The sequence below is a fragment of the Anas platyrhynchos genome, chromosome 4, assembly GCF_047663525.1.
Source record: "Anas platyrhynchos isolate ZD024472 breed Pekin duck chromosome 4, IASCAAS_PekinDuck_T2T, whole genome shotgun sequence".
Lineage (NCBI taxonomy): Eukaryota > Metazoa > Chordata > Aves > Anseriformes > Anatidae > Anas > Anas platyrhynchos.
Window position 1 is genome coordinate 54206389 of NC_092590.1, and position 27694 is coordinate 54234082.

Consider the following 27694-nt stretch of genomic DNA (forward strand, 5'->3'; position numbering starts at 1 on the left):
CTTGAAAACGTTACGCATGCTCCACATAGGTAGGAAAGAACAGAACAGAAATGTATGGACAAAATTTGGTTGTTACACAGGATCTGAAAATCACAACCTCCACAGTAATATTGTCTAAAATATTCCTGGCAACACTGAGAGAAGCGGAGGTTCAGAGCATGATTCAAGAAATGGCATAAGAAAAAGCATTCTTTGTGGCCCAGGAAACTTTGAAATAAATACTATAGGAAGAACAGGCATGAGCAAAATCAAAGGGGTGAGAAATTGCTGATATTTGAAAGTTAAATTCAAATAAAATATTTTAGTTTCTGCTAAGCCCCAAAGATTTAAGATTTATTTTTGTCCTGAAGTTGCAAACGAACCTTCTAAGACCTTGGCAAACTGTTAATCCTTCCATACTACCATGCTGCAGCGAGATTACCAGAAATACATATAATTGCTCTCATGTGAACATGACTCCTGATTTTTAAGTTTTCCCCCACTTCTACCAGCTTCCCTCACTTTAATCACAGTGATTTTCTTAGGCAGTTATACTCCTGCCCAGTAGATTTACCCTGGTCTTATAAGACCAAGATTCTCAATGAACCCTATAGCACGTACACATAGACACAATAGCGCTGCTTGCTTTTTCCTTTTCTTCAGTTTCCCCACTCGGTTTTGAAGCACCCTTCAAGATGAGGAGCCCTGTCCCAACCAGCAACACCCACCATATCATAACTGTTCAGAATACAGACCAGCTACGTGTATAAATCGTAGAATCATAGAATGGTTCGGGTTGGAAGGGACCTTAAAGACTCTGACTCCCCACCATAGACAGGGATGCCTTCCACTAGATCAGGCTGGCCAAGGTCCCATCCAGCCTGGCCTTGAACACCTCCAGGGGTGGGGCAAATCTGCCTTTAAACCAGAAAGAAGAGAAAGCAGTGGTTGCTGTACCCATTATTTTCACAATAACAATTATCAGCAGCTTTTACCACTGCCTCAAGAAAGTTCAAGTGAAAGGAGTTGAAGTAAAAAGAGCAGTTTCCCTCCTGAAGACCCCAGAGCTTCCCTAACAGCCCTTTTGCCCCAGACAGTGGCTCTGAACAAAAGCCTCACCATAGGGCCCTATGAGGAGAGCTGGGGGTCAGCTCCTTCTCACAGATAAAAGCGACAGGACCAGAAGGAATGGCCTCCAGTTGAGCCAGGAGAGGTTTGAGGTTGAAAACGAGGAGACATTTCTTCCCAAAAAGAGCAGTTGGGCACTGGGACGGGTTGCCCAGGGAGGTGGTGGCGTCACTGCCCCTGGGGGTGTTTAGGGAAAGGCTGAACGTGGTGCTTATGGACACGATTTAGTGGGTGACACTGGTGGTGGTGGAATGGTTGGACCAGTTGATTTTGGTGCTTTTACAACCTCTGACGGCCCGCCCCGCCGCAGCCGCTGCCCCGCCGCATGCGCGGAGGCTCGGTCCCGCCCGCCCGCTTCCGCTCCTCGCCGGCTGCCTCCGGGTCGCGGCCGGCCTGCGGAGGGGCGGCGGTGGCGGCGGCTCCATCGCCCTTCTCCCGCTGCCGCTCGGCACCGCTGAGGCCTCTCCCGGGGGTGAGCGGCGCCGGGGCAGGGGCGCATTTGGTGGTGCGGGGGGAGGATTGGGCCCGGGCTGCGGTGGAGGCGGTCGGTGGGGCCGTAGGTGTGTCTGTAGGTCTGTCTGTCCCGCGGGGGCCCGCCTGAAGCGCCGTTCTGGGGCCGCCCTTCTCCTGTTTAACATCGCCGCGTCCCGCTAAAGCTTTGGCCTGCAGCCCTAGAGTTGCGGGGTCTCAGTTTACTGGGTGTCCTCCTGGAGGAGGCGGTGTTTGGGTTTTTCGGTACCTGTACGGTAGCGTTTCCCATGCAAAGGTGAGTTTGGTTTGTTATGATTTTACGCCAGCAAGAGATGCTGTGCCTCCCTGCCTTTTATGAGAGCAGCAGGTACTGCCCTGCTAAGCGCTACGGTACCTTAATGCGTGTGTCTTCTGAAACTGGTCTCCAATCTCCAGTTAGCTACAAGTAGCAGTGTTAATTGTGGCTTGGCACCTAGGAGGCCTCAGGCTCCTGGCAGTGCTGTGGGGTTTGTGCTGATACCAAGCACGCTGTGGTCTGCAGAGAAAGAAGAGTTGGTTTTGACATTCTTGGCACTCAACTGGTAACAGGAACCAAGGTTTAATCTCAGCGTTTGTGTTTCTTTGCTTTATATTTCAAGCAGAATATATTCCTTTTTTTCTCGTAAAAGTGAGAAGACTGAAATTCAAAATGACTTGCTCCCATTTTGTTTGAACTTTTCTTTATGAGTTCCTTTAAATTAGTGTGCAACTTCTAATGCATCTTTTTGACTGGAATGTGTCACTTGTAGCTTGTTTTTTGAATGTCTGGCAGTCCAGTTTGAACTAGAACTGCAAGACTACAGTACACTGCTGTAGCCAAAACACCATTTCTATTTAATTAGTACTATACCTTGTCATTATAAAAAAGGACTTTTACCTGTCTCTTGTCCAGGAGTTTTACAGCTATTGATGTGGTGCTTATTTTTAAAACTTTATTTTCTCTAGGTTTAAGTTCATTTTTACCGTACAAGCTCCTCGCTGCCATAATGAGGCTAGTCATTCTTGAAGATTACGATCAGGCAAGTGAATGGGCAGCAAAATACATCTGCAATCGTATTATCCAATTCAAGCCCAGTCAAGGAAGATATTTCACGCTTGGTCTACCAACAGGCAAGTCTTATTCAAAGCCTATGTAATTGACTACACTTAGAACTGTATTTACATCACTGCTAAAAGATACTGTATTTAAAAGAACACAAACGTACTTCTGATAATGCTTCAACATGTTTTTCTATTTTAATAGGGATTTGGTTCTGTGTAAAAAAAGTGGTGAAAAGGTTTGAGAAACTGATAAATTGTAGATGAGAAATAACAGAGTTCTTTTAATTATGTTGAAGAGCATCATAGCAAAATGTGACTATAATGATACTTAAATAGACAAAGTGTATGGATATATAGAACAGTGGAAAAACTTTGTTTAACAGGGAGTACACCCCTGGGATGCTACAAAAAGCTGATAGAATATCACAAGAATGGAGATCTTTCTTTCAAATATGTAAAGACGTTCAACATGGACGAATATGTAGGTAAGCTCTAGTGCTAATTATTTTAGAAGACAGTATGCAATTGTTTTTTTTTTTCCTTTATTAACAGTTGTACACTTCCACAAAGCACAAGACTAGCATTTTATTTTTATGCTTCTCCATTAAACCTGGGGACATCTGAAGCATTTGATCTGTTTATATACCAAAATGCAAACAAGTAACTAGTCCACGTGGATCCTGGCCTAAATTAAGTAATCACAAATCACTTCCTTCCTACAGAAAGTGTTGTTCCATAGCTTTATTACATTTGTTTTGAAGACTTAGTACTCTTAGTGATTTGATATATACCAAGTAAAAGTAAACAAATTGTCTCTCTCATTTATATCAACAGGAAGTCTATCTTAGTATAATTTCAAATACTTCTTTGTCTCATTTCTTACTGCTCAAGAAAGCCTTGTCTTGCATGCCCCATATTGGCTACACATAGGCTAGAATTAAGGCTAATTGCTGAAGTCTTGCAATACATTAATTTGATTTTAAATGATTTCAGGGCTTCCCAGAAATCATCCAGAGAGCTATCATTCGTATATGTGGAATAACTTCTTTAAGCATATTGACATAGACCCAAATAATGCTCATATCCTTGATGGGAATGCTCCAGACTTACAGGCAGAATGTGATGCATTTGAAAAGAAAATTGAAGAAGCAGGGGGGATCGATCTGTTTGTTGGAGGTATGAGGAAATGCTCTGTGGTTAGTTATGGTTTAAATAAATATATTGACTCTTTAGACGTGATCTTCAGAACATAGCTAAAACTACTTCTTATTGTAGTGTAAGAAAATTCTGTGACTGACAAAGAATTGGTATAGATACCAAAACAGAATGCTTGGTGTCCAGTTTTCTAATGATAACGTAGTTTAAGTAAGTTTTGAACGCTTTTTTTTTTTTTAATTGAAAATGAGAAAGCAAAACAAAAGAATGAACCCTAAAACCTTTTTATTCTTTCACAATGTTTGAGAATATTTGTTGACTCGCAGGTCTGGAATGATTTGCTCTCTTTAACTTTGAAAAGGCATTGGTCCAGATGGCCACATTGCATTCAATGAACCCGGATCAAGTTTGTCTTCAAGAACAAGATTAAAGACTTTAGCAATGGACACCATTTTGGCAAATGCTAAGTACTTTGATGGAGACTTATCTAAAGTACCAACTATGGCGCTAACAGTTGGTGTGGGTACAGTGATGGATGCTAGAGAAGTAAGAATTCATTTAGTTCTAGTTGCATGTATCTGTTTTCAAGACTTGTTTGTGTTGATATGAGGACTGAAAGTAGAGACCTTTGTTTTGCAGGTGATGATTCTTATAACAGGTGCACATAAGGCTTTTGCATTGTACAAAGCGATTGAAGAAGGTGTTAATCACATGTGGACAGTTTCTGCTTTCCAGCAGCACCCTCGTACTATCTTTGTGTGTGATGAAGATGCTACTTTAGAACTAAGAGTTAAAACTGTGAAGTACTTTAAAGGTGAGCACTGAATCAGAAGTTACCTATATTAAAATTAAGTAAGTCTAGCTACCATAATGTGTCAGAAGGCCCAACGTATAATGTTACTTATTCAAAATACTAAATGTTAACTTATGTCTTGTGAGTGGAAAAGCACTAGGAGATGTGACTTATGTTACTTCCATCTGAAAGGACAGTTGCTTGATACATTCTTGACAAATCTCCTTTGAATAGAATATTTCCTTTGCTTCCTATTGGACATGATAATATATAAACTTCAGCGTATAAGATATAAGACATACATAAGACAGCAGCTGTCTGGTATTCCAGAATACTGATTTTAAATAGAAAGTGGAAAAGTTTCATTTGCGTTGTTTTCTTTTAAGCCTGATAAATTTTATACTGCTTTTTTATGATGTCTTTCTGTGGTGTCTTAAGTGTCTTTTAAGTGCTATCTAGTAAACTTCAGATGTGTGATATGGGGTTTGAAGTCAACTGAGGATGTTTTTCATACAGTGCAAGTTGCATAACAGTCTATATTGATTGTTAATGCATTGCACTTACTGTGATCTTTATATCTGTAGTAAGTATATTGAGGCAGGCTTAAAGTTTGGATTTTTGATATTAACATCCATGAATATGGTTACTTCAGTTTAACTGAGTCTGTAGAAGCTGAGAAAAATAGTTTTCTCCTAACTATATTAGCACAGCAAATTGTGATTGTATATGTCAGTCATCTTACTGGAATGGTTATTCGTAGTAGCTGAGGCATCTGACGTCAAAGCTGTCATTGATGACCTTTTTTTTTGAGCATTTTATCACTACTGTCCTTAGGTGCATTAGATTATAAAATCTGGCTTTACTGTGGTTTGATCCTGATACCATTTGTAGCTAACTCTAACTTTGAATTTCTCAGTATATTGCTATTTGCTATGTATTTGTGAGAGGAGTAGTCTTCCCCTGTGTCACACTGCTAGATAGTACTTAATGTTTTCAAAGATAAACCTCCTTAACTGCTTGGGTGAATTTTAAACATTATCCAGTGTTCATATAAACAAAAGCTTTGCTTGAGAAAGATATAAACTTACTAACGTACAATTATTGATGAATGATGCTGATATTAAACATCGCTTTAAAAAAAAAAAAGGGCTACAGTATGTGAATGTGCTGTTGTGTCACAACATATAATTACTCTGTAAGCACATACAAAGTGACAAAATTCTTATTGTTTTGACTGGCTTAATTTTTCCTGTTCATAAATCAGTCAGGTTTTCTTGCTTTAAGGTAGAGGACAAATCAAACCTGGAATTATTTCTGAATCTTGATCTCCAGGTTGGACAGATCTTTGTTTTAAGAAAGCTGGGTAGTTCTTGATGACTGACTGCTAGTCATGGTAGCTATTTACTGCAATTTTTTACTATTTAAAAAAATCTCAAGGTACTATGTGAAACTTCAAATTCTTTCTGATAATAAATCACCACCCTGGCTGGTAACTAGAATAGCTCCCCTTCACTGTTTTTTTTTAACTTGTTGAAACTGTTAGAAGCTAAAGTTATCAAGGATATTAAATGTTCTTATTGAAAGGGGGAAAAGTAACCTTCTTTACCTTTCCCTTAATTTACTTTCTTGCAGAAGGAAGCAGAAAATAAACTTTGAATTTACTAATCAATCTGAAGAAAAGTTAATTCAGGATAGCTTTTCTGTACTTGTATATGCTCCTAAATTTCTGTGTAATATTTTAACTTGATCTGGGTTGAGTAGGCAGCAAGACTGTTCATTTGAAATAATTGCTTTGGTATCAAGTAAGGGACTCTGGTACATACCTCTGTTTAAAAAAAAAAAACAACTTTTGTTTCTAACTGTACTTCCTGAAACACATCAACTAACAGGATTTAAATATATTTCATTACATATGGAAGTGGCAGTACTTTGTAGGCATTTTTCATGCCTTCAGGAAGTGGGTAATTCTTTTCTCTTTTTTTAGAAAAGAAAAACACTGGTTGGAAGTGCTGTGCTTTTAAAGTTCAAAACATGGTTCCAGATTGAGTAATGTGTGAAGCTGTTACTGCTCTTTCAGTACAAATCCCTTTTGTATCAAATTTGCACTTAACGTTTTCCCACTTACTGTCAAACTCCTAGAAAACTTTAATGACTTGATCTTTCCTATGTATGTCAGACAAATAGTTATCCTTCATGAAATTTAAGAAACTCTTCCTTTGCACCTTAGTTATGTTGATTTCCAAGGGTTGTGGTATTTTGTCTTGTTTTGTTTTAGCACAAAGATCTGCAGCTAAGTCAGTCATTACTTCCAGAGACAAAAATGACCTGGGGTTTTTTAGTCTGTTCTAGGTGTGTTGGCTTTTTAGTATGATTGAATGTGTCACTTCATAGAAAAAGGAATAGTAGATTTGAATTTTATTTTAATTAACCACAAAAATTAGAAATAGATGCTGCATAAAATGGTTTTTGCTGTGGTCACCTAAAGTAATGAGCTCAGACTGTACAGTTATTCAAGCTTTGCTGCAGTGATGGAAAGTTTGCCACAGGATACATGATATAGCAAAGGTATTGGTATATTCTTTGCCACTGATGATCACTCAAATGTGCACTTACTGTCAGACTTCTTCCATGGTTTTTAAGAAAATCTCTACTTTTAATGTTGCATATTACTTAAATTTATAGTTTTAGAAGTTAATCTTTAGTTTGGTGCTAAACTGGACTCTTTGCAAAATGTGAATGTTGTACATTCACCTTACTAGTTTGTAAGGTGAAATAAAGTTTAAAAACATACTAGTGACTGAATAGCATGTATTGGTTAACACTTGGTAGGTAACGCTTCTACTGAGTTATAACCAAATAACGTAAACCACTTTTTTTTTCTTGTTAAATTGTTCTATTTTTCCCATCACTCTCCAATATTTTCTGAATAGAAAATAAAAGCAGTATTCCAAGTCACAACTGTGGATAATTTGTATATGACCAGAAAAAGAATAGGAACTAGTCAAGTTCTAAATCAAGTTCCCAGTTGAACTACTCAAGTTCTAAATTTGCATTAATAGTCTGTTTGATTTTTGCCTGTCTAGGACCAGATATACATGATTACTTACAAAGATACCACAATGCTAGACTGTTGCAACTCGAGCTGTAAAAGTATTAGTATGTATACATCTAATTTTTATGACAAAATGTGATATAAAGAATTTTATGTTGCTATTATAGTTTTTAATACAAAAGAGTGATGGGTGGATCTCTCATCATGTGTTCAATTGATTTGGAAGTATTCCAGATCTTTTTGACGGGTTTGTTGTCATAGCTGTCTTGTCCCTGTTCAGTTTATACTGAAGATGTCAATAGTATTTAAGTGAGATATATATATATACACACACACATGCACATATATGCATGCTGTCTTAACTTATTTACTTATGATTTTAACCTACCTTGAATAGCCATTCTTTTTTCAGTGAACTGTTTAAAATGTATAATTTGAAGTAAAGCCCAAATAAAAATGTGGATAGAGAGACATGTTGAAAAAGTATAACAATTGTAAAGCTGGCATTGTTGCTTTCCCCCCAAGGTTTAATGCATGTGCACAATAAACTTGTGGACCCACTGTACAGTATGAAAGAAAACTGAAAGAAGAATTGAAGAAGAACTCCATGTGGGTCAACAGCAACAGTTTTAGGTAGCAGATGAGTTCACTGCTATGCAATATGTTGAAAACTGTTTAAAATGGGGAATCCATGTACTGTATTTTTTAAAAGGTCCAATATCTGTACATTCACATTCCATCTCTATTTGCTATGTCATGCATTTTGCTTTAACATTTGGAACTCCGTTGTTGGCTGTTACAATAACTAAATGGAACAGAACAAACCTGTGGGAGACTGCATGTTACATTTGGGGGTGGGGGTGTGGGGGGGCGCAGAGCACTTATTTTAGCACAGCAATGTAATGCATCTGTTAGAGAAAATACTTTATTTCTAAGAATTTGTAACTTTGGCTCCATTAGTGCAACTACACTTTGCATTTGTGTTTATAGGCAGAATGGTTTTGGCCTTTGTTAAATACTATGGACTTGTAATAGCTGTACAATTTCTACTATGAAATGTTTTGTTTACATGTATCTAATGCACACTGAGCTTTTGCACTTGGTTGCCTTAAATTTATCTTATACAAACAGTTTTGGGGCATCTCAAGTCCTGCTGTACAATTCAGGCAAATAAAAAAAAACAGTGCCTATAAATGCACCCAATTGTTGAAAGTGTCATAGCTTATTCCAGTTTCAAACATTAAACTTCTGTCATAGCACTTTCTCCTCTCACGTATTTCAACTTAACGTAGGATTTTTCAATTTTTCATAATTGAGCTTTATCCATAAGGAAAAATCTAAGTGTTCCTTTCTGGAGGTACATGTTTAACCGTATCAGCTGTTACCATTAACTGCCTGCAAAGAGGTTAATTTCTAGGAACATAATGTCTACTAGTTTAAATTATCATGTATTAAAATCATTGTTAACCACTGTAATAATTACCTCTCATTGTATCACTATAAATATTGAACTGCTACAAGGAATGTTATTTCCTACTTTGAAAAAGTAAAATGTAAATATAAAGCTATCATTTCCAAATTGTTTTGTTTCTAATGTAAATTCTGAAGTGTGCAAGTACTTCAAGCTTTAATGGAGAGGTTAAGTATATATCTCCTTCCACGTAAGAAAGAGGTTAAGAACTTAATGTAGTTTCTTTTTTTGGTCATTTGTTTTGGATCCCCAGTGGTAGATAAATATATTTAGATGAACAAGAAAATTCTTGAAGTTCACGATTTTGGTTGTTGTTCTGCGTCCTGCTGCCAGTTTTGTGCTTAATGTAAAAAAAAGAAATAAGAAAAGGTGATGCCCTACAACATACTTACTGAAGAGCAAAATCTTTCTTAATTACTAACAAACTTCCTTTAAACGGATCTTAAGCTATCGAATACATTTTCAGCTTTAACTGTGAAACAGACTTTACCACTGTCAAAAAGTTAAATGAAATATTTGTTTAAGATAGGTATATGCTTATACCATGTAGGTATATATTTAATACCAAGTAAATATGAAATTAGTGGTTTGACCAGGTTTCTACTTGAATTCTTTTTTTGGTGTATTGTGTGCGTATGTAAAACTCAACTTTGGTTTGTACTGAACACTTGTTTTGGAACAGTTAGTTCCTCAATAGAGGTCAAGTGTGAGTGGAAATTTATTTTTATCGCAGCCCATCAATCCCTCTGCAGAGCTTTTTTCCCCTCAAACACTTCTGCAACCTTACTACGGCTGTACTTAATCCCTTCATGTACCTCATTGATAAAGACATTAAACAACACTGGCTTGAGGAATAAGATCCTAGAAGAAGGACCCCTTGTAACCAGCTGCCAACCAGATTTAATTCCATGACCTTTTGGGCACAACCACCAGCCACATTTTTACCTACCGAAAAAGTACACCCACACCCTGAGCAGCCATGTTCTCTTGGAGAAGGCTGTGGGAAACAGTACCAGTAAAAAACATCCACAGCCTGTTCCTGATCCACCAAAGAGGTTATTCTGTCATAGATTATCAGGTTGGTCAGGTAGGACCTGTCTTTCAGAAACCCCTTTGGACTGGCATGTCCAATACATGCTATATATATAGAAGGTAAAACAAATTAAGTAAGCTATGGAATTCTAGATAGAGAATTCCACAACCCCACTTCAGTCCTGAAGATCTATGAATGGAAAAGTCTTGAATCCTTTAGGAGGTGGGCAGGTAGCTGTGAACACTGTATAGAGCATGGTCATTAACTTGTGTCACTGATTGCTTGATGTACATTACCAAAAGCAACAGAAAAATAAATGCATTTAACTAGTTTTTATAAGTAAGAACTCAAACTTTAACACGAAGAACATAAATTGCATATTGACAGTGCACTGGCATTAATATTTTGTTAGGATATGTCCAGAAGTAAGTTGTTATAGCCTGAATCACTCATAGTTGTAGGAAAAAGCTAGGAGTATAGCTTTTCATGCTATGATTTCCTGAAAAGAGCAACTTCAGCAAATAAAAAAGGAAGTAATATTTTTGTGGCAACAACTGTTTTAATAAAGTGTTTGAAATAATTTAAAGGTAGGGATAATTTTCTGCCAGATTTTTCCTGTTCTGTCATACAAAGGCTTGCAAGTGTTAAGAATATCAAACTTGGGTGGTTATGATAACTTTTAAAACAATGATAACTTTTAAATTCAGTGAAGTAAAATGAAATAACTAACTTCATGATAATCTGCAACAGTCTGGATAAGTACAAAGCTTATATTCCCACGTATTTAATTTACATTTACATCATTTTAAGAAAATTATAAATTAATCACTCTGTTATAAAGTATACATTAATTCAAGTATGCTACTGTCTGTAAGAAGATAATCAGCTGCATGGCAGTGATCTATTTGTCAGGCTGTCTCTTTAAAACACGTATAAAGGCATCTCTTGGTACTTCCACATTGCCAATTTTTCTCATCAACTTCTTCCCTTCTGCCTGCCGTTTTAAAAGCTTCATTCGTCTTGTAATGTCTCCACCATACTAAGAAAAGGAAAAATATTTTATTAAGCTTAAATGCAACTACAGTATACCACAGTAACACTAAACTCAAGGGCTTAACCAATACTCAGAAAGCCTTGTTATATTACAAAATCTTGTTTTATACTGCACAGTTATCACAAAAAACAACACTAGTTACAAAGAATAGGAGCACCTGAGCACTTTCATTTGGACAATTACAGGTAAATTCAGCTATATATATGTTTTTAATCACATAAGCCTGGCTGACATTACATACAACTTTGGTTGTACCTAATAAGGTATCCAGATATTTTTGGAACAGCAGTAGGATGCCAGCTCTAATACACTGGGTATCTTGACTACCACTTACATCTAGATAAATTGACTGAACCCTTAAACAATGTTAAACAAACACCATCCAACATCAGTTGTCAGAAGAACTCTTAACAGTTGTGAGAAAGGGACAGTCGCTTAATCTTTAACATGTTAGCTTGAGATCTGAGGACAAGATAATTGAGGCATCATGTTTGTTTCTTTCCCTATGGTTTTGTCCAGTCTTGTCAGCATTATGATTTCTTACTGAAAACCTACACAGAAGTTTTGTTGCAACCAGTCTCTAAGGAAGCACTTCATTATAATTACATTAATCATCTGAAAAAAACTAGTTAGGAAATGTGTGAAGTTACACATTATGTGTCTACTACTATTAGTAAGATGTTGAGGAGACAAGAGTGAACACAGACACTAGGAAACTTTGAAAAGGCCAATTACTCCTGATCCCCACTTTTACTGGAAGCAACTAGATGTTACACAAAGTTAGAAGTAAAATTTTAAAAAAGTGTCTGTCAATATTCTATTTGGAACGCAAGCAGAACATGTCTTTGTGGGGTTTTGTAAGGGAATATATAGCCCATCTTAGCAAGACTCTTGGGTTTACATATATTAGAAATAATAAAAAACAAAAATAAAAAACTTACACATTTTGCCACAACATTTTTCCTGTAAGCTTTCAGTCTGTAAAACAGAATACCATACATACATTAATAGAGTAGAGCATCTCCTGTAAAGCTGAAGAGTGAGTTGTCAAAATGCTGAGCATTGCTTTTTTGCTAGATTTTTAAAAAGCACCAGAACCATTTCCATATTTTGTATACAGAAGATGAAGCTTTAAACAAGATTTAAATTCACATTTCTCAATTTGAGACATTTTCCTTCAGGTACATAACATGTATGTAAAATTTTATTTGTGTTTATTTAGGACTTCTGCTATAACTCTTAACATTCAGGTTTCCTACATGCACATGTAGCACATGAATTCTTACAGCACCTCTGCTTGGATCCCCACTTTTAATTTTTTTTAAGCACAATTTAAATTTAATTTAGACATCAACAGCAAAAACATGACATGAAACAACAGTGAAGTAAACAGTTTGTTCTAAAAGTGAGTGCTGTTTAGAACTGTATGTGCTCAGCCTGCAAGACATTTCCTTTGCAATAGCACAGTTCAGTTCTTTATTTTGCTGACTCGGGCAGAAAAATCAATTATTCCAAAGGCAGATAATCTTTTTCAACACTCAATCTTTTTCCACTGCCAGAGAGGAAGTGGACACATGTGGCAAGTTATACTTTGGCCATTAAGTGCTGACCACAGGCAATTTAAAATAACATTGTATAAATTTAAATGAAAATATTTAAGTTCTTATTCATCGTGACAGCTCAAAAGTATGTTTTATTTTTTCCCAAGAGGTCTGGTAGCACATACAAAGAAAATACAATTCTACAGTAAAAAAAAAAAAAAAAAAAAAAAAAGTATTTTAATATGTAAAACTAGGCAGGACAGTTCAAATTTTAAATAGCTTTAAAAAAAAGGAAAACAATGGTTTCACTTACGTTTCTCTTGCAATTATTTTCTTGCCAATAGCAGCCTGAATGGCTATTTCAAACAATTGTCTAGGTATAGCATCCTTTAAACGTTCGCACAGGAATTTACCAGTAGCGTAAGCTTTATCACTGAAGCAGAAAGTTTTCAGAAAGTCAGTAACTCCTCAAATATATCCATAGAACAAAGTGTTTGAGAAGAGTTATAACAAAGGCTTTCATTTTGTCTTCTAAGTTAAACTGACCAGATAACAAATTTACTTCTCATGAGTCGTCTCTGTATGTCACCAATTACAGAAGGCTTTCACATGTAAGTTTAAAATATTTGTAATAAATACCCCAATCATCTATCACACTGAAGCTGTACTGAAAAAATTCACAGCTTTAAACGCTATTTTGAACTAGAGGGGAATTTCAAGGGGAAATTTTATTTACTGTTTCTGTAATAAGTAGATCATTTGACCTTTCATACCTATATTTTAGAAATATTTTCTTATATTACAATGAAAGTTGAGTGGTGTTTTAACGTACTATAGCTACCTGCTAATCAAAGTTATCCAACCATATTTAGCTTATGCATATACATCAGATTTTGGGAAGAGAAAAGTGACAAGAAGTCTAGAGAATTACAAGACAGCATTTGAAGAAGGACAAAAAACAAGAAAGTTGATCACCATCCCTTTCCAATAATCCTGAGAAGTTACAGAAAGGAGAACTAACAAAGACATTGTGAGAAGAAAACAAAGGCTGGAAACAGAAAGGCATTATTTTCACCAGCAAGTAACTCACTCCTGAGACACTTATGTAAACTGAATCATTTTAGCAAGCATTTATCATGTATTAGTAATACATGTTTTCATTGTGTATTAATAAGAAGTCTTAGTTCTTTAGAATAGAGAATCCAGACAACCTACCAGTGTATGATAGTTGCCAGTTCTTCAACTGGATTTCCATTTAGAAGAATATCCATTTTGATAAGGTCTGCTGCCTGGTATCCTGCATCTTCATAATCAAAACTAAACAAAAAGTAGCTTAAACATTAGTGATGGTTTTGTAAAAAATAAATTCTGCATTCTTTGTTCAATAAATTTTAACTTTTATAAACAATTCTTAATGCAACACTTGAGCATAATGTTTAATAGTCTCACAGTAGGTCACTGTTATTCAAAACAACTCACACTTCAGTGCAGATAAATCTCATCTCCAAGGCAGCAGAGGACAACAGTTTACTTTCCAACTACTAACCAAGGCAAAACAATCCAATATCCACACGCTTATTGCAATCTCTTCAAGATTATATTCAAACACTTGGAAGTGTCAGTTGGAAATTCCTTAAAACTCCAGTCAACAAAACCCTTCAATACAGCCTCTAAACACTGAGTATTGTAGATGTCAAATGACTCAAACGCTAACGTTAGACTATTTTCTTCTTCTTACCCCTCTCCTTTGATACACTGTTTATATGACCCATATTATCATAATCTCTGAAAACTACATTTCCCTCTGAAAAAAGGGAAATTGTCCCCCTCTACACTGCCCTTGTGAGGCCCCACTTGGAGTACTGTGTCCCCAGCATGAGAAGGATGCAGAACAGAGCAGGTCCAGAAGAGGGCCACAAAGATGATCAAGGGCTGGAGCCCTACTCATTACAGATGAGAAAGACCCATGTAGAAGTGAGTGACATTCTGTAAGTCATACTCGATAAATAAGTATCACAAATGCAGATGATTATTAGGTAGTAATGCATATTAATTGTTTTTCAGATTTATTTCCACTCTTCTTCACATTGAATCTAACATATTAGGGTTGAAGTAGAACTAGATTTGCAGCACTAACAAAGGAGTATTTTTTTTAATGCCCTTCCATGTTTTCTTTTTTCCACTTCCTCCTCATAGTTCAGGGCAGAGGGAAAAGGAAGAGGGAAAGAATATAGTTACCTTGCATAACCAGAAGACAGAGACTTAAGAGCATCATAAAAATCCACCACAATTTCGTTCAGTGGAAAAAGGTATTTCAGCATAACCCTGTGTTCATCAATGTACAGCATATCTTTCTGGACTGCTCTACGGTCCTAGACAATAGAAAATATTTCAGGTGACCTTGAAACATTTTCTACAAATAAATGCAGAGCAGATTAAAATGAACAACTATCTGTTCTTAAAAATATTTTATGAATTCCTTTCAATAGATCATATAATTCTCTGTGCTAACATATAAAATACAAAACAGTATAATTGTATCTTAAAATGTTAGAAGTTAAGAAAAATACTGTGAACAAATTATATAAAGACAATAGACCTAGTAGTTGAAATAGTTTTAACTAAAAATATTTCAAATGCAGTTTGGGAAATGCATTTTACCATCACTATTGTAACTGTACTCTGCAGAGAAACACTGTAAAGCAATATGAAGCCTCAGTAAGGGTTGACAAGTATCTTATTTCATTAATTTACTTCTAAAAGATCTAAGATCTTACTCTCCTGCTACAGATTCCATTCTTTCAGAAAAATAAAACTAGCTATGAACTTTTCTATTACACAGTGCTCAAGCAGGTACTTGATTATCATCGAGCTTGAACTTTCAGTACAGGGATTCCATATAAGTAATTTTACACAGTGTAAGATACAGTTTAAAATATTTTCCTTCAAAATAATTTAGTAATTACTGTCAAAGATAGCAATATATTAGATAATAGTGACATCTAGAATCTTCACTTTCTTAAAGTATGATATGAAGATTTTAAAAATGCCTATGACAAAACTAAAACCGTACACCAACCTGACACAAAACAATTATTTTCCCAATATATTCTTGAGGTGTTACAATAGTACCAAGAACAGTTGGCTCCAAATATTCAGATACTGAAAGTTTATCGGGAAACTGAGCAGGGTTGATAATGGTAATCTCTGCTTTACCATACTCCTGAAAAACAGACAAACAAAAAGCAACCGATACTGTTATTTCACAAGCAGAGTGAATTACATACTTCAGAAATGAGACAAATACAGCATTGGAAAAGGCTAAAAAGTGTTTCAATTATTTGGGGACAACTGTGAATTATGGAACCCAAATTCACACGAAGTACAACTTTAAAAGGAGACTTCTACATCACATACAGCAGTTCCTGGATTAGCATATCTTTAAACATGTCACCTAGATCATCAGTTGCATAATGAACCAGAAAAACTGTTTTCTCTGAAATCAGTGAAAATGAAGACTACAAGAACAAAACACGATATTCCATTTCCTCTTTAAGTTCTGTATCAATTTCAAAAGGTTAGTTTCACGCATTAATTTCATTCAGTCCTTAAAAAATAGGGCATCTTTCCAGTTTTAGCTATATAAATAGCACAACTTATTATGTACAATGGTAATTGGAGTCTGTATGGATCAAAAGTACAGCATTTTATACAGAGCTACATATAAATGTTATGGCTGGGAAGTCATCAATGAGGCAGCTGTTGTCCAGCATTTTTTGTCCAGGTTGTCCTTCACTGATATCTTATTTATTGTCCATTGTTAAGTTCTCCCACTGCCCTAAACATGAAATCATTATTCTCAATCTCTTCAGGTACTAGCATCAAGATTTTTGACACTAAAAGCTTAGAATCCCATGCAGTATAAGGAAGTTGGTCTATGTAATATCTTTGCAGGAATAGCATAAGAGAAAATACGGTGTTAATATTATAATAATAAGTTTAATCAGCCTAGAAACTATTATTCTGTTTTAAACACAAGTATACGTAGAGTTCAGACTCAAACGACTGAAGATTAACTTGTTTGGAGATTATTAGAATTTAATGTTTCAATGTTGGATTTACTATTAAATAACATTTTTTCACTTCTGAGCTTTGAGAAGAACTGTAATAAGTTTGAATCTTGACAGTATAACACTCTCGTCTCTGTATCCCTCAAGCAAAGTTGGAAGAACTGAATGAATACTGTTTTCTATATCTGTTTCCTGAAAGTGTTTTTGGGAAAAATGATAGAAATTACTGTTCATTAGGATAGCCATTTAAGCATTTTATCCATTTTTTTTTTTTAAACAGAAGTGCTCAGAGCTAGCCAATGGTATTCACAAAAAATAGGCTTAGAACTTAAACAGTGGGCTTAGAACTTAAGTTTTTGATTCCTGTGCAGGTGTTTTCATTATCTAGCTTTTCCAGTTCAACATCCCTTTACGAACAGGAGTTATCCTTCTGAAATATAGACAAAAGGAAGGTTGTGTTTCTTATTTGTATGTGTATATCCCACCTGCACAACAAAGCAAGTGATTATATCACTTTCCTCAGGAAGACAGTGTTTTTGAACAAGGACCCAACATTCTGCACTGTTTGAAAACTTCATTCCAGTGTCCCATACCAGCAACCAAGAATCACCTATGCAACAGAGGCGTCAACTGCTTAATTCATAGTTGCTACACTTCCTTAGGAAAAAAAAAGTTCAAAATAACCGAAGAAAAAAGTTCTGTGTCTCAGAAGTATCTGCAAGGTTTCTCATTCAAGTTCGGAATTCACAGACTTTCTATAGTGTTTAGAAGAACGTTGAATATTAAGGAGTTAGCCTATTTGCAGTTTCCTCTGTCAACAGATGTTCTGAAGTCCAGCTTTGTCTGCCTCAAACATGGGAATTTTCACTGCAATCTGTTCAATGAGCTTTGCATATAGCTGTATCACTGTGATAAAAAAACTGACTCATCAGTTCCTGCTGCCAATCTGCAGTAGTGTATATAGTGTGCTATATAAGGTATATTGTATGTTGTGTCCTCTGTCTTCAAATACAGGTGTACAGGTGAGCACTTCAAGTGCAAAGAGAAAAAAGTTAAAACCTATTTTAACTTAACATTCTTAAGAAAACCATTAAACATCTATGTTTTTAATGTTTACCATAAAATAAAGTACTAGTCTATGTAAGAAAGTGTACATGTTTATTAGGAGGCTTTTAAGCTGCTGTTTACTTACCTTTATCAACTTTGCTGAAGAAAGAATAGCTTTATATGGAACAGTAGGTGCAGTCAAAATAACAGACATATTATATTCTTGCTCCAAACGTTGATTAAAAACTTCCATGTGTAAAAGACCAAGAAAACCCAATCTGGGGAAAAAAAAGAAGTCTTGTCGGTCTATTTCTTTATCACCTGAAATTTCAGAGTGCTTTTTTTCTTCCCTCTGATATGTTTACACAGATAGTTTGGCAACATCAGGCACAGGAAAGAACATCTAAGAGATTAAATAGAAGTCCTAAAAATGAATACAGTCTCTGAAAACAAACAGTATCACAACAAATTACATACTCCATGTGAATACGCAACATTAGAAAAAGAAATGCTTTTAATCTTTACCTATCATTAAACTGAATTAAAGCTTCTAATCTTTTAGAAGGAGGCAGTTCTTTACTCTGAGGGTAGTGAGGTACTGAAACAGGTTGCCCAGAGAAGCTGTGGGTACCCCATGCCTGGATGTGTTCAAGGCCAGGCTGGATGGGGCTATGGGTAACCTGGTCTGGTGGGAAGTGTCTCTGCCCATGGCAGTGGGGCTGGAATTGGATGGTCTTTAACGTTCCTTCCAACTCAAACAATTCTATGATTTTGAATTCATTTTAGTTCAATTTTCACTTGACTTAAATCTGCATTCTCAATTTCTGAACAGTTCCAAAAATGAAAAGAGTATAAAAGCCTCACCTCCATCCAGCTCCTAAGGCAAGGCTACTGTCACGATGAACTGTCACACTGGAATCATTCAATGTCAGCCTTTCCAAAGCACTCTTTAGATTATTATATTCTGTTTGATCTACAGGATACATTCCTGTCAAAACATATTAGACACAAGTGCTGTGATGGAGAGCTTTATCTTTACTTAGTCACACTTGTAGTGCGTACCTTTCAAATATGCCTCTTACCATGAACACAATAATAAAATCAGGAATAACTTATTTTGTTCTAACTAGAAATTTAACTTTTTTTTTTAAATCTGAAAAATATTATGCTATTGTACTTTAAAAAGTCTTTGGAAAAAAGTTTTAGATCACCTTGGAGAAACAGAAATTAACATTCAAACCGTAATAGTACAATAATCATATAATAGTAGAATAATCATCTAATCCTTCACAGCTGTGAAAGATGCAGAACTGAGTTCAATTTTGCACAGACCTACAATGTAAACATACAGCTTCTGCATAAGTAAACGAGCAGACAAATATCGCAGGGATGTCCCTTCAACATGTCAGAATGAACAGAAAAATAAGAATGCCATTGCTAACATTTCTGTAATTTTTTAAATGAATAAAAGCAGTTGTCTGTATAACTGCTGCTTGAACTAGGTTCCACTTTTCACATCATGTGTTCACATGATGTAGATTCCTCTTCATCAGGATGCAACACATGTACACATGAAAAAACACATTATTTACAGGATTACACTTTTCCCTTCTATATACACACACAGCATATGTAGTAGTTACTGAAGGTGGCAGCAACAACTCAGTAGAACTGACTGACCTTAGCAAGTCAAATATTTTTTAATTACCTTGAATATTAGCTTTGGTACTTTACCACATTTAACAAAAATGAAAAAGTTGCTATTTCTTTAAAGAAATAGAGGTTCCATAGTAAGTATACAGAAATTAATTATTATCAAGATGAAAAAGTCTATTCCAAGAAAGCGGAATTAATTTTTCGAAGTGTTAATCCTTTTCCAGCTACGAAAACTACTGACATTAGAAGCAATAACCATGGCTAAAAATACACATTAGTCTCGTATTCATCTAAAACCAGCCTGCAATTATTATTAATCTTACCTGTTAAATCACAAACAGGCAAAATTACACAAGGGAAAATTACACAAAACTATATAAATGGTGTGTGCCTCTGCAGCTTAATTTTGCTACAATTCTAATCCTTATAACACTTAATATATGCAGACATTAGAAGCTCTAATAGCTTTTAGAAGCCTTAACAGCTCTCCTGCTCTTGCTGCTGGAAAAAAAATGGTTTCCCTTTAATTAGTTTACTCCTCACCTGCAAAAACCATTGGCTTCGCTGACTTGAAGCCAGGCAAAGGCTCCACTGGCTGTTTATGCATAAACAGTGTGTCTCCTATTTGGGCTTCTGTTACTTCTTTCATTCCAGCAATCAGGTAGCCCACCTGTCCTGCATATCTGAATAAAATTGGGATTATATGGACATGCTTCTTTGCATTATCACTATTTCCACTATTTTTCCCCAGTCCAGTCAGGTATTCAAATAAATCACCCCCCATGCAGAGTCCAAAACCACATTTATGCTGTTTCTGCTCTGAGTTGTTAACTTCATCTCAGGGGATGAACTACGTGTTGATTCAAGTAGATGTATTTATGTTACCATTAAACAGCACGTTTACTTCTGGACTTTGAATTACGTGCTATTCCCAATTTGAAAGCTAGAGCTAGTCAAGGATCTAAGATGCAGAAGGCAGAACAGTTCTTAGCTGCCACCACAGCAACTCTCATACACTAAATGGGAAAAACAAAGACAAACGCCCTCCATCAGTACGCTACTATGTTGAGGAATCCATGGCAGACAAAAAAACAGAATTTTTTTTTATACGAAAATTAACTCCATCCTAACAGCAGTCCCATACGGTGCCGTATTTTGGGTTCATGACAACAATGGTGCTGGTAACATAAGTCTTCTCACCCCCCCGCCCCAATTCTCGCAGGTGGGTAAGAGGCTGGCAGGTGTCACAGCCAAGGCAGCCAAACTGCCCAAAGGGATATTCCATGCCACATAATTCCATGCTTACTAAGAAAAAACAAATTGCATAATCTTTTCAAGATGGCCACTCACTGACTAGCTGGATTATCAGGCTGCTTGTGGGTGGTGGTAATGACTGATTTTATGTTACTTTCCCCCCCCCCCCCACCTTCCCTTTCACTTATTGTCTTTATGTCAACCAATGAGTTTTCCCTCATTTTCACTTCTGATTCTCTTCCATGCCCTGCTGGTGTTGGGGAAGTAAGCAAGTGGCTGATTTGAGTGTTTAATTGCTGGATGGGTTCAACCCGCCATACATAGTAACATTGTCTCTCACTTGAGAATCGCCCAAGAAAGTCAATGTGTACTTGGAGAAACTGATAAGGCTTCTCCACTAATTCCGAAGTGCCTGATTTTCTTCACACTGGTGCCATGAAAAGCCAGTTTCTGGAAGCTGCTGCATTCATGGATTTGAAGTTTTCCACCCTCAAAATATGCTGCATTAATTACCAAGATGAAGCCCCATTCCATTCTACTCTCAAACAAGATAGTTTCTAGAAATAAACTGGACAGCTAAATAAGAGTATCAAATGCTAGTTTTAAAAAGAACTAGCTGTCCAGATTTTACATGTACTGCAGGTACATGTAAAGGTACATGTACAGGTACATACAACGGCTCCCTCCCCCTGGTAGTGCCTGAAAAGCAGTCCTTTAAAGGTTATGTCAGCACACCCACAATGAAAAAGACTGACATTTAGCATTCAATTGTAAACAATAAGAAAAAATTTTTAAAAAGGAATAAAAAGCAGAAAACCCAGCCTCACTATTCAAAAACAAAACAGAAATGCAGGATTTTGCATCTTACATCAATTTATGATTTTTTCAACTGAAAGAAATTTTTACTTACAGTTTATCTGTTGGCTGTTCATTTGGAGTCAGAATTCCTACTTCATTAACTTCATATCTTTTCTTTGTGTGTGCAGAAACAATTTTATGCCCTTTCTCAATCTCCCCGCCAAAGAGTGCAATGTTAGCTATGACACCTCGATAATGATCAAAAGTGGAGTCGAATACTAAAGCTTTCAATGGATCAGTAGTATTAAAACTGGGTCTGCCACAAAAGATTTAAAACAATACAGTTAGATTTATCATTCAATATGAAATGAACTAGCACCCCCACCCCAAAAGCATCCATGTTAATATAGCTAAACTATGGAGTAATCTTCAGTAAACAAACACATACCAGATCTCATTTCACTGTTTCACTATGTATTATGCAGCAAGTCTTTACATTTAATTTTTCCTGTGTGCAGTAGTAGTATAAATAGAAGAGAACCAAATGCATACCCATCATTCCCATTTCACAAGTCAAACTGATGCATACAATATTTTATTATTTAGAAACAAGATCTGTTATATTCCAATGATCAGGCTTAAAAAAAAAAAAAAGTCCACCAACACTTTGTTATCTTTTGTGGAAGCTTAAGCTTGGATTTCATTGTGACTTCTAAATGACTTTTAAACGATAATTAGCTAATAATTGTAGTTCTCATATTAAGTAATAGAAAAAAGCAAAATGCTGGTTTGAAACTTAACTGTAATTCAGAAGTTTTGTCATCAAATTCCTAGATAAATTTAATTTTAAATAAAAGTTAACTTTAAATATTGAGTTCAGGATATGAAACACTAAACTCGGTCAGACTTAAATTGCCTGTATCACTGTAACACCATAACATTCAAAAGAAATAATATACCCTCAAATACTGAGCTTCAGGGGAGAAATCAATGTCTTTAAGTGGAAGCTATATATTCAATGAAAACATCTTCAGTGGCTTTCCTCTCAACTTTCATTATGAACTGAATTCATTTCCCTCCCCTGCCTCTTAAGAAAAAAGGGTCTTCCCTGCTGACATCCATTATTACTTTAAAAACTTCACCATAGATACACACATTCATTTTTTTAAAGGTATCTTAAATGTGAAGTGCCATTTTTTTCTGATTTACCATTCAAAAATTAGATTTCTAGCTCAAAAATTAGATTTTCCCCCCACCATCTCTTTATAAAATATAGACCTGATTATAAGTTAATAGTAAATGCAAAGCTACTGCCAATATACTGTATAAATACAACTCGTGGTTCCCTAGATTACCTTACAAGGTATTGTAACTTACGGTGGAATCTTCTCAATGACCTTTTCAAGAACTTTTTCAATGTTTGTCCCTTGTTTAGCAGAAATCTAAAACAAACCCAACAGTAATTTTATCAGAAATTGTGTTTTTCACTTATTCAGTATCCATTAAAAGCATCGTCTTTACTTAAGATAGTTTTGCTGGTCATAGACAATACTACCCATACAAGCAATCTGAAGCACAGGATGCTATTACTATAAAATGCTTACTTGATTATAAATGCCTGTAATGAATCAGATAAATACATGCAGACAGATGACAGCCTGTTGAATTATTTGTGTGTACACAACTTTTCTTAGCTAGAAAGTAGATACAGGTATACTAGCAACTATATTATAAGCCTTTAAGAGATCTTACCCTTATACATTCATTAACAGGGATATCAAACAGTTTCTCAATTTGTTTTTCAACTCTTTCAGGGTCTGCATGCTTCAAATCAATCTGAAAAACAACAAATTGCTAAATACACAGGCAATGGCATCTTATGCACAATCCAGCAATGTAGTTCCCAAGCATACAAACAAAGGAATCTTCAAGTGTATTAACAAATACTAAACGTTTTTAGAAAAAGATCTGTATCAAGAACTTTTCACTACCATGTTTATTTAAGAACTGTGCAATTTTTCATTGTTGGTTACAAAAATGCTTCTGCATGTATTTTAGGAAATAAAAATGAAGTTTCCAGTATTTACTGTAAAGTATCAAAGACAACAAATACAAAAGTTCTTATTACATACTAGTTATTTTTTTCATTATATGCTCCGATTTAAGGACACATTTCTTTATTTTGTATTCAGTTGTATCTCATACAACTGAACTATTTAGTACGAAATTAAAACTGCATTACCTTGTTTATGACAGGAATTATTGCAAGTTGTGCTTCAAAAGCAAGATAGAAGTTTGCCACCGTCTGAGCCTGAATACCCTAGAAAATACACATTAAAGACATTTAACACAGGATCTCCCTGTTTCTTTTTAAGCATATTGCATATTCTTTTTTGGCATATGCTACCTACTCCGTCACTTGGGTGATGCAAAGTGGTTAATTCATTATACATATTGCTGAGAAAGAAAATTCCCAAGTATCATTTCTCATTATCTGAAAGCAGAAAAATTAATGTGTATGTGTAAGTACATTTTTATAGATAACAGTTATTTACAGATAACGCCGCATTAAGGAAAAAAGAGCATTCATTTGACCATCATAAATGATGGTACAATCATAAATATGCCATAGTAAGCATTATCTAAACACTGTTAGAATATGTCCATATTTAAAATCATTTCCTTAAATAAACTTTGGTTTCCTTAAGCAAACTGCTGAAATTCTAAGCAGAAAAGAAGTAAGAAATCCACCTCATTTGCATCCACTACAAGTATAACACCTTGACAGGCAGACAGTGACCGGGATACTTCGTAGTTGAAATCTACATGGCCCTGTGGAAAAAAAAAAAAAAAGTTTATTACTTCACATATTTCTGGAGTCCTTTTCAAAGGCTTATATATTGCAACAGTTTAATTTGCGTATCTGTCCATCTAAAACACAATTCAACAAATAATAACAAAAAAAGAAAAGCTAAAAAAGGGAAAGAAAACACTGAATAAACACAAAAAGCCAGAAATCTGATAGATCATTTTTAAATATAAAGACGTTTAGCTTTGTGTGATTGAAACACTGTTTGTACTTAACTTACTGGCGTGTCAATAAGATTTAAGAGGTAGTTTACTCCTTTATGATTGTAGAAGAGAGATGCAGATTGGGCTTTAACTGTAATTCCCCTTTCACGTTCCACTTGCAGTTTATCCAGCACTTGTTTATTACGGTCAGTTTTAGCAATTGTTCCTAAGATGAAAAAAGTTTCATTAGCCTCATTTAAGAGACTGGCTCTGCAAATAATCCACTCTTGAAAATGCCACTAACCAGAAGAACATGGGACTTGCAGCTTCCTGAATAAACAGGATACAAAACAGTATGTTAAGTCTAAATTAGATCTTCAGAAGTAGCTAAATAATTTTGATGTTTAAGTAAACTTTAACTCTTATCACTGGACAGTAGCTCCATGGCTCCAAACAGTGTTCATCTCAAGGACAAAAGGAACATAATCACAGAGTCTGGAAGACCCAAATTCAAAACTCCATTCTATAGCATTCTATAGAAAGTAAAACTGCCCACAGTGACTTTTATAAGGTAAGAACAAAGAATAACTTTGATCTAAAGCTTCTCTCCCAGGTTTTGTTTTGCCTACTCCTTAAATGAGGAAAAGCAAGACTCTTCCAAAGGGTATTTCTGAGTAGCTAAGTAAAGCTCTGCTCGTATATTGGGCTCTTCTTGGTAGACACAGCAACTGCTTTATAGCTTACCTCAAAGCACCCTCTAAGGTAACCTTTGTCTCTCTCCTCCAAGGTAAGCCTAGTTTCTCTGTCAATTATATCTATAGAGATCCCTTAGCACTTCTGTCATACTTTCATTTTGTAAGGGGATTTAGTTTTCCTTTCCTGAATAACGACACAAAAATAAGAACACTGAAGACAGTATCTCAGAGGAGGCCAAAATAAATACCTCTGAAGAAGAAAGCAACGCAACTGCACTAACACTTAGGGTGGAGGAAAAAGCAAGTCTATGAATCAGTTGAGAGCCCATAAAATTTACACTTGACTACTAGCAGTTATTCTACACACTAAATCTAAATCAAAACAGAGCTGTACTTATACAGGATTATCAGCTTCAGTACCAGTGAGCTGCTCCACCAGTTGTCTACAGTTTGCTTTCAAGAGGGAAGCACGCTTACATATTAAGTAAAAACAGTTAGTTCCTCCTTTCAATCGCACTTCTGAAAACTACTTTAACCAGAATGCCTAGGTCATGATCGGTCCCCTTCTGTCCATCCCAAAAGCTGGCAGTATGCCTTATACTTGCTGTGTACTGGTCTAATGGATGACCAGTCAGGAATAACAGGAGTACCATCTTAAGCTAGGAACTACACTCCTTTTCAATCTCTTTCCAGAATACATTCCTTTCTTGAGAAGATTACACACTTTCTAACCCCCACTTTAACTAGATCTCAACCAGAAAGAGAAGTACTTTATATTCACATATATAATTCTACAACATTTGCAGCCTGAAAGTACAAGCAACCTACTGGTAAGAAGAACAAAGGTAATAGCAAGTTTAGTAATAAAGCTACAGAAATTTACGTATCAAGAGAAGGTAGTGTGGATGAAATTAGAACACTTACCTGTAATTTCCAGCAGTCTGTCTGCTAATGTACTTTTACCATGGTCTACATGAGCTATAATACTGAAGTTTCTTATGCTTTCCACAGGATATGTTGACATATCTATTTTTTCCTGAAAAACAGAAATTTCTTTTCACAAACCACAGATACAATCTCTGTGTTCAATATGACTAAGCCTTTAAAAGAAATGTAGTTTTTCTCTAGAATACGCACAGGTGGAAAACCTTAAATTGTCATCAGTGTTTAAAATGCTAGCATTTTAGTCATACATAAATATATATTTATTACTGTGATTTACTAGTTTATTGATCAAAGTGTACACAAAAATGTGTTATGAAAAGTAGTATGTTCCTTTGAATATAGGAAGTTGGAAAACTTAAAACAGTTTGTTAAACTCCTTCAGAAGAATGCTGTGACGTTACCTGACAATTCAGATAGCAATGACAGCCTAATGATAAGAAGCACCTTCGTTGAAAAGAAAGCTAGAGGTAACATGCACTTTGGCTAACGTAAAAATAAATAAGTAAAATTAGAAAAACTCTGACTACCTTGGCTCACACACAGAAGAGGTCCAGCACTAAAACTTTCCTTTTTGTTACTCCTGCTCATTACAGGTAATACAACACCTTTAAGACTGGCAGCTTTGCTTTTCAAAGCTTTTGCAAGACGTTTTTTCATCAGGTACCAGGTGACTCCTAGTAACAACTGCTGAAAAACTGATCCCTAATTTTAGAGATACACTTACTCATCTCTCTTACCCAGACCATGCTTACAGCTCCGGGCCTGACAGAAACAGATGTCTGGAGATCTTTAGCAAAGCCTCGAGACCAATGCTAGCATCAGTGCACAGCATAAAGGCACGTTATATGTTTTAAGCACTTGCAGGATGCCTCAGCTTGCAAGTCCAAGTCCTCCTACTGCCAGAGTGAAGGGGTAGGGCTCCTGCAACGGGAAGTCTGACTGGAGAAGACACCACCTGTTTGGAAAAACCGCCTTCTACACGCAGGGACATTAAATCCGGGACCCGCTGCAAGCAAACCCCGCGCAGGCTACTCCGCGGCCACGGGGAGGGGACTCACCTTGCCGCCAGAGCTGTAGGGCCGCCGGCACGCCGCAAGCCCCGCAGCCAGCCCCGCCGGCGGGCCCCTCGGGGCGACACCGGGGCCGGGGCTGAGCAGCCGGGCCCACCACGAGGCCGCCCGGCTACCGAGAGCCATGGCGCCCGCCGCTGGCTCAGCCCCTCACGGCGCTGGCTCAGCCCCCATGGCGGCCCGCCTCCTCTCCATCTCCTCAGCGCCGCGGCTCCCTGACGCCTCCCGCCCCGGCTCCGCCTCACGACCCGCCCGCCGGCGCCTAAGATGGCCGCCGCCACTGGAGCCGCTGGAAGCGCCCCTAGGTGGTGGAGGAAGCTACATGGGAAACACCTCCGCCTCCTGCCCGCCCCTCGCAAAAAAAAAAAAAAAAAAAAAAGTAGTTCGGTC

The 27694-nt window shown here is 36.5% G+C and overlaps 2 protein-coding genes across 6 annotated transcripts; one reads left to right on the plus strand and one right to left on the minus strand.

The window, feature by feature from the left end:
• The first annotated feature begins 1447 nt into the window (after positions 1-1447).
• On the plus strand, positions 1448-17975 carry GNPDA2 (glucosamine-6-phosphate deaminase 2). 3 transcript variants are annotated; one of them, XM_072037650.1, is made up of 7 exons: positions 1448-1579; positions 2563-2731; positions 3046-3143; positions 3652-3834; positions 4175-4359; positions 4453-4627; positions 13630-17975. In XM_072037650.1, exons 2-7 carry the CDS (start codon positions 2604-2606, stop codon positions 13746-13748), a joined length of 888 nt encoding a protein of 295 aa, XP_071893751.1. In that variant the 5' UTR covers positions 1448-1579; positions 2563-2603; the 3' UTR covers positions 13749-17975. The 3 variants fall into 3 exon arrangements, with proteins under 3 accessions (XP_071893751.1, XP_071893752.1, XP_071893753.1); XM_072037651.1 differs by lacking the exon at positions 13630-17975 and adding an exon at positions 8184-8856; XM_072037652.1 differs by lacking the exon at positions 3652-3834.
• On the minus strand, positions 10700-27561 carry GUF1 (GTP binding elongation factor GUF1). Of its 3 annotated transcripts, XM_013095669.5 has the most exons (18): positions 26214-26325; positions 25339-25473; positions 24667-24820; positions 24334-24414; positions 23994-24076; positions 23825-23902; positions 23335-23418; positions 22960-23024; positions 21695-21898; positions 20074-20213; positions 18739-18862; positions 18020-18152; positions 15837-15980; positions 14996-15129; positions 13973-14074; positions 13071-13190; positions 12158-12194; positions 10700-11201 (listed from the first exon to the last, which is right to left on the minus strand). In XM_013095669.5, exons 5-18 carry the CDS (start codon positions 24033-24035, stop codon positions 11064-11066), a joined length of 1545 nt encoding a protein of 514 aa, XP_012951123.1. In that variant the 5' UTR covers positions 24036-24076; positions 24334-24414; positions 24667-24820; positions 25339-25473; positions 26214-26325; the 3' UTR covers positions 10700-11063. The 3 variants fall into 3 exon arrangements, with proteins under 3 accessions (XP_012951123.1, XP_027312955.1, XP_071893750.1); XM_027457154.3 differs by lacking the exons at positions 23994-24076; positions 25339-25473 and adding an exon at positions 27293-27561 and having other exon boundaries at positions 24672-24820; XM_072037649.1 differs by lacking the exons at positions 23994-24076; positions 25339-25473 and adding an exon at positions 26972-27140 and having other exon boundaries at positions 24672-24820.
• Between the last annotated feature and the right edge of the window lie 133 nt (positions 27562-27694).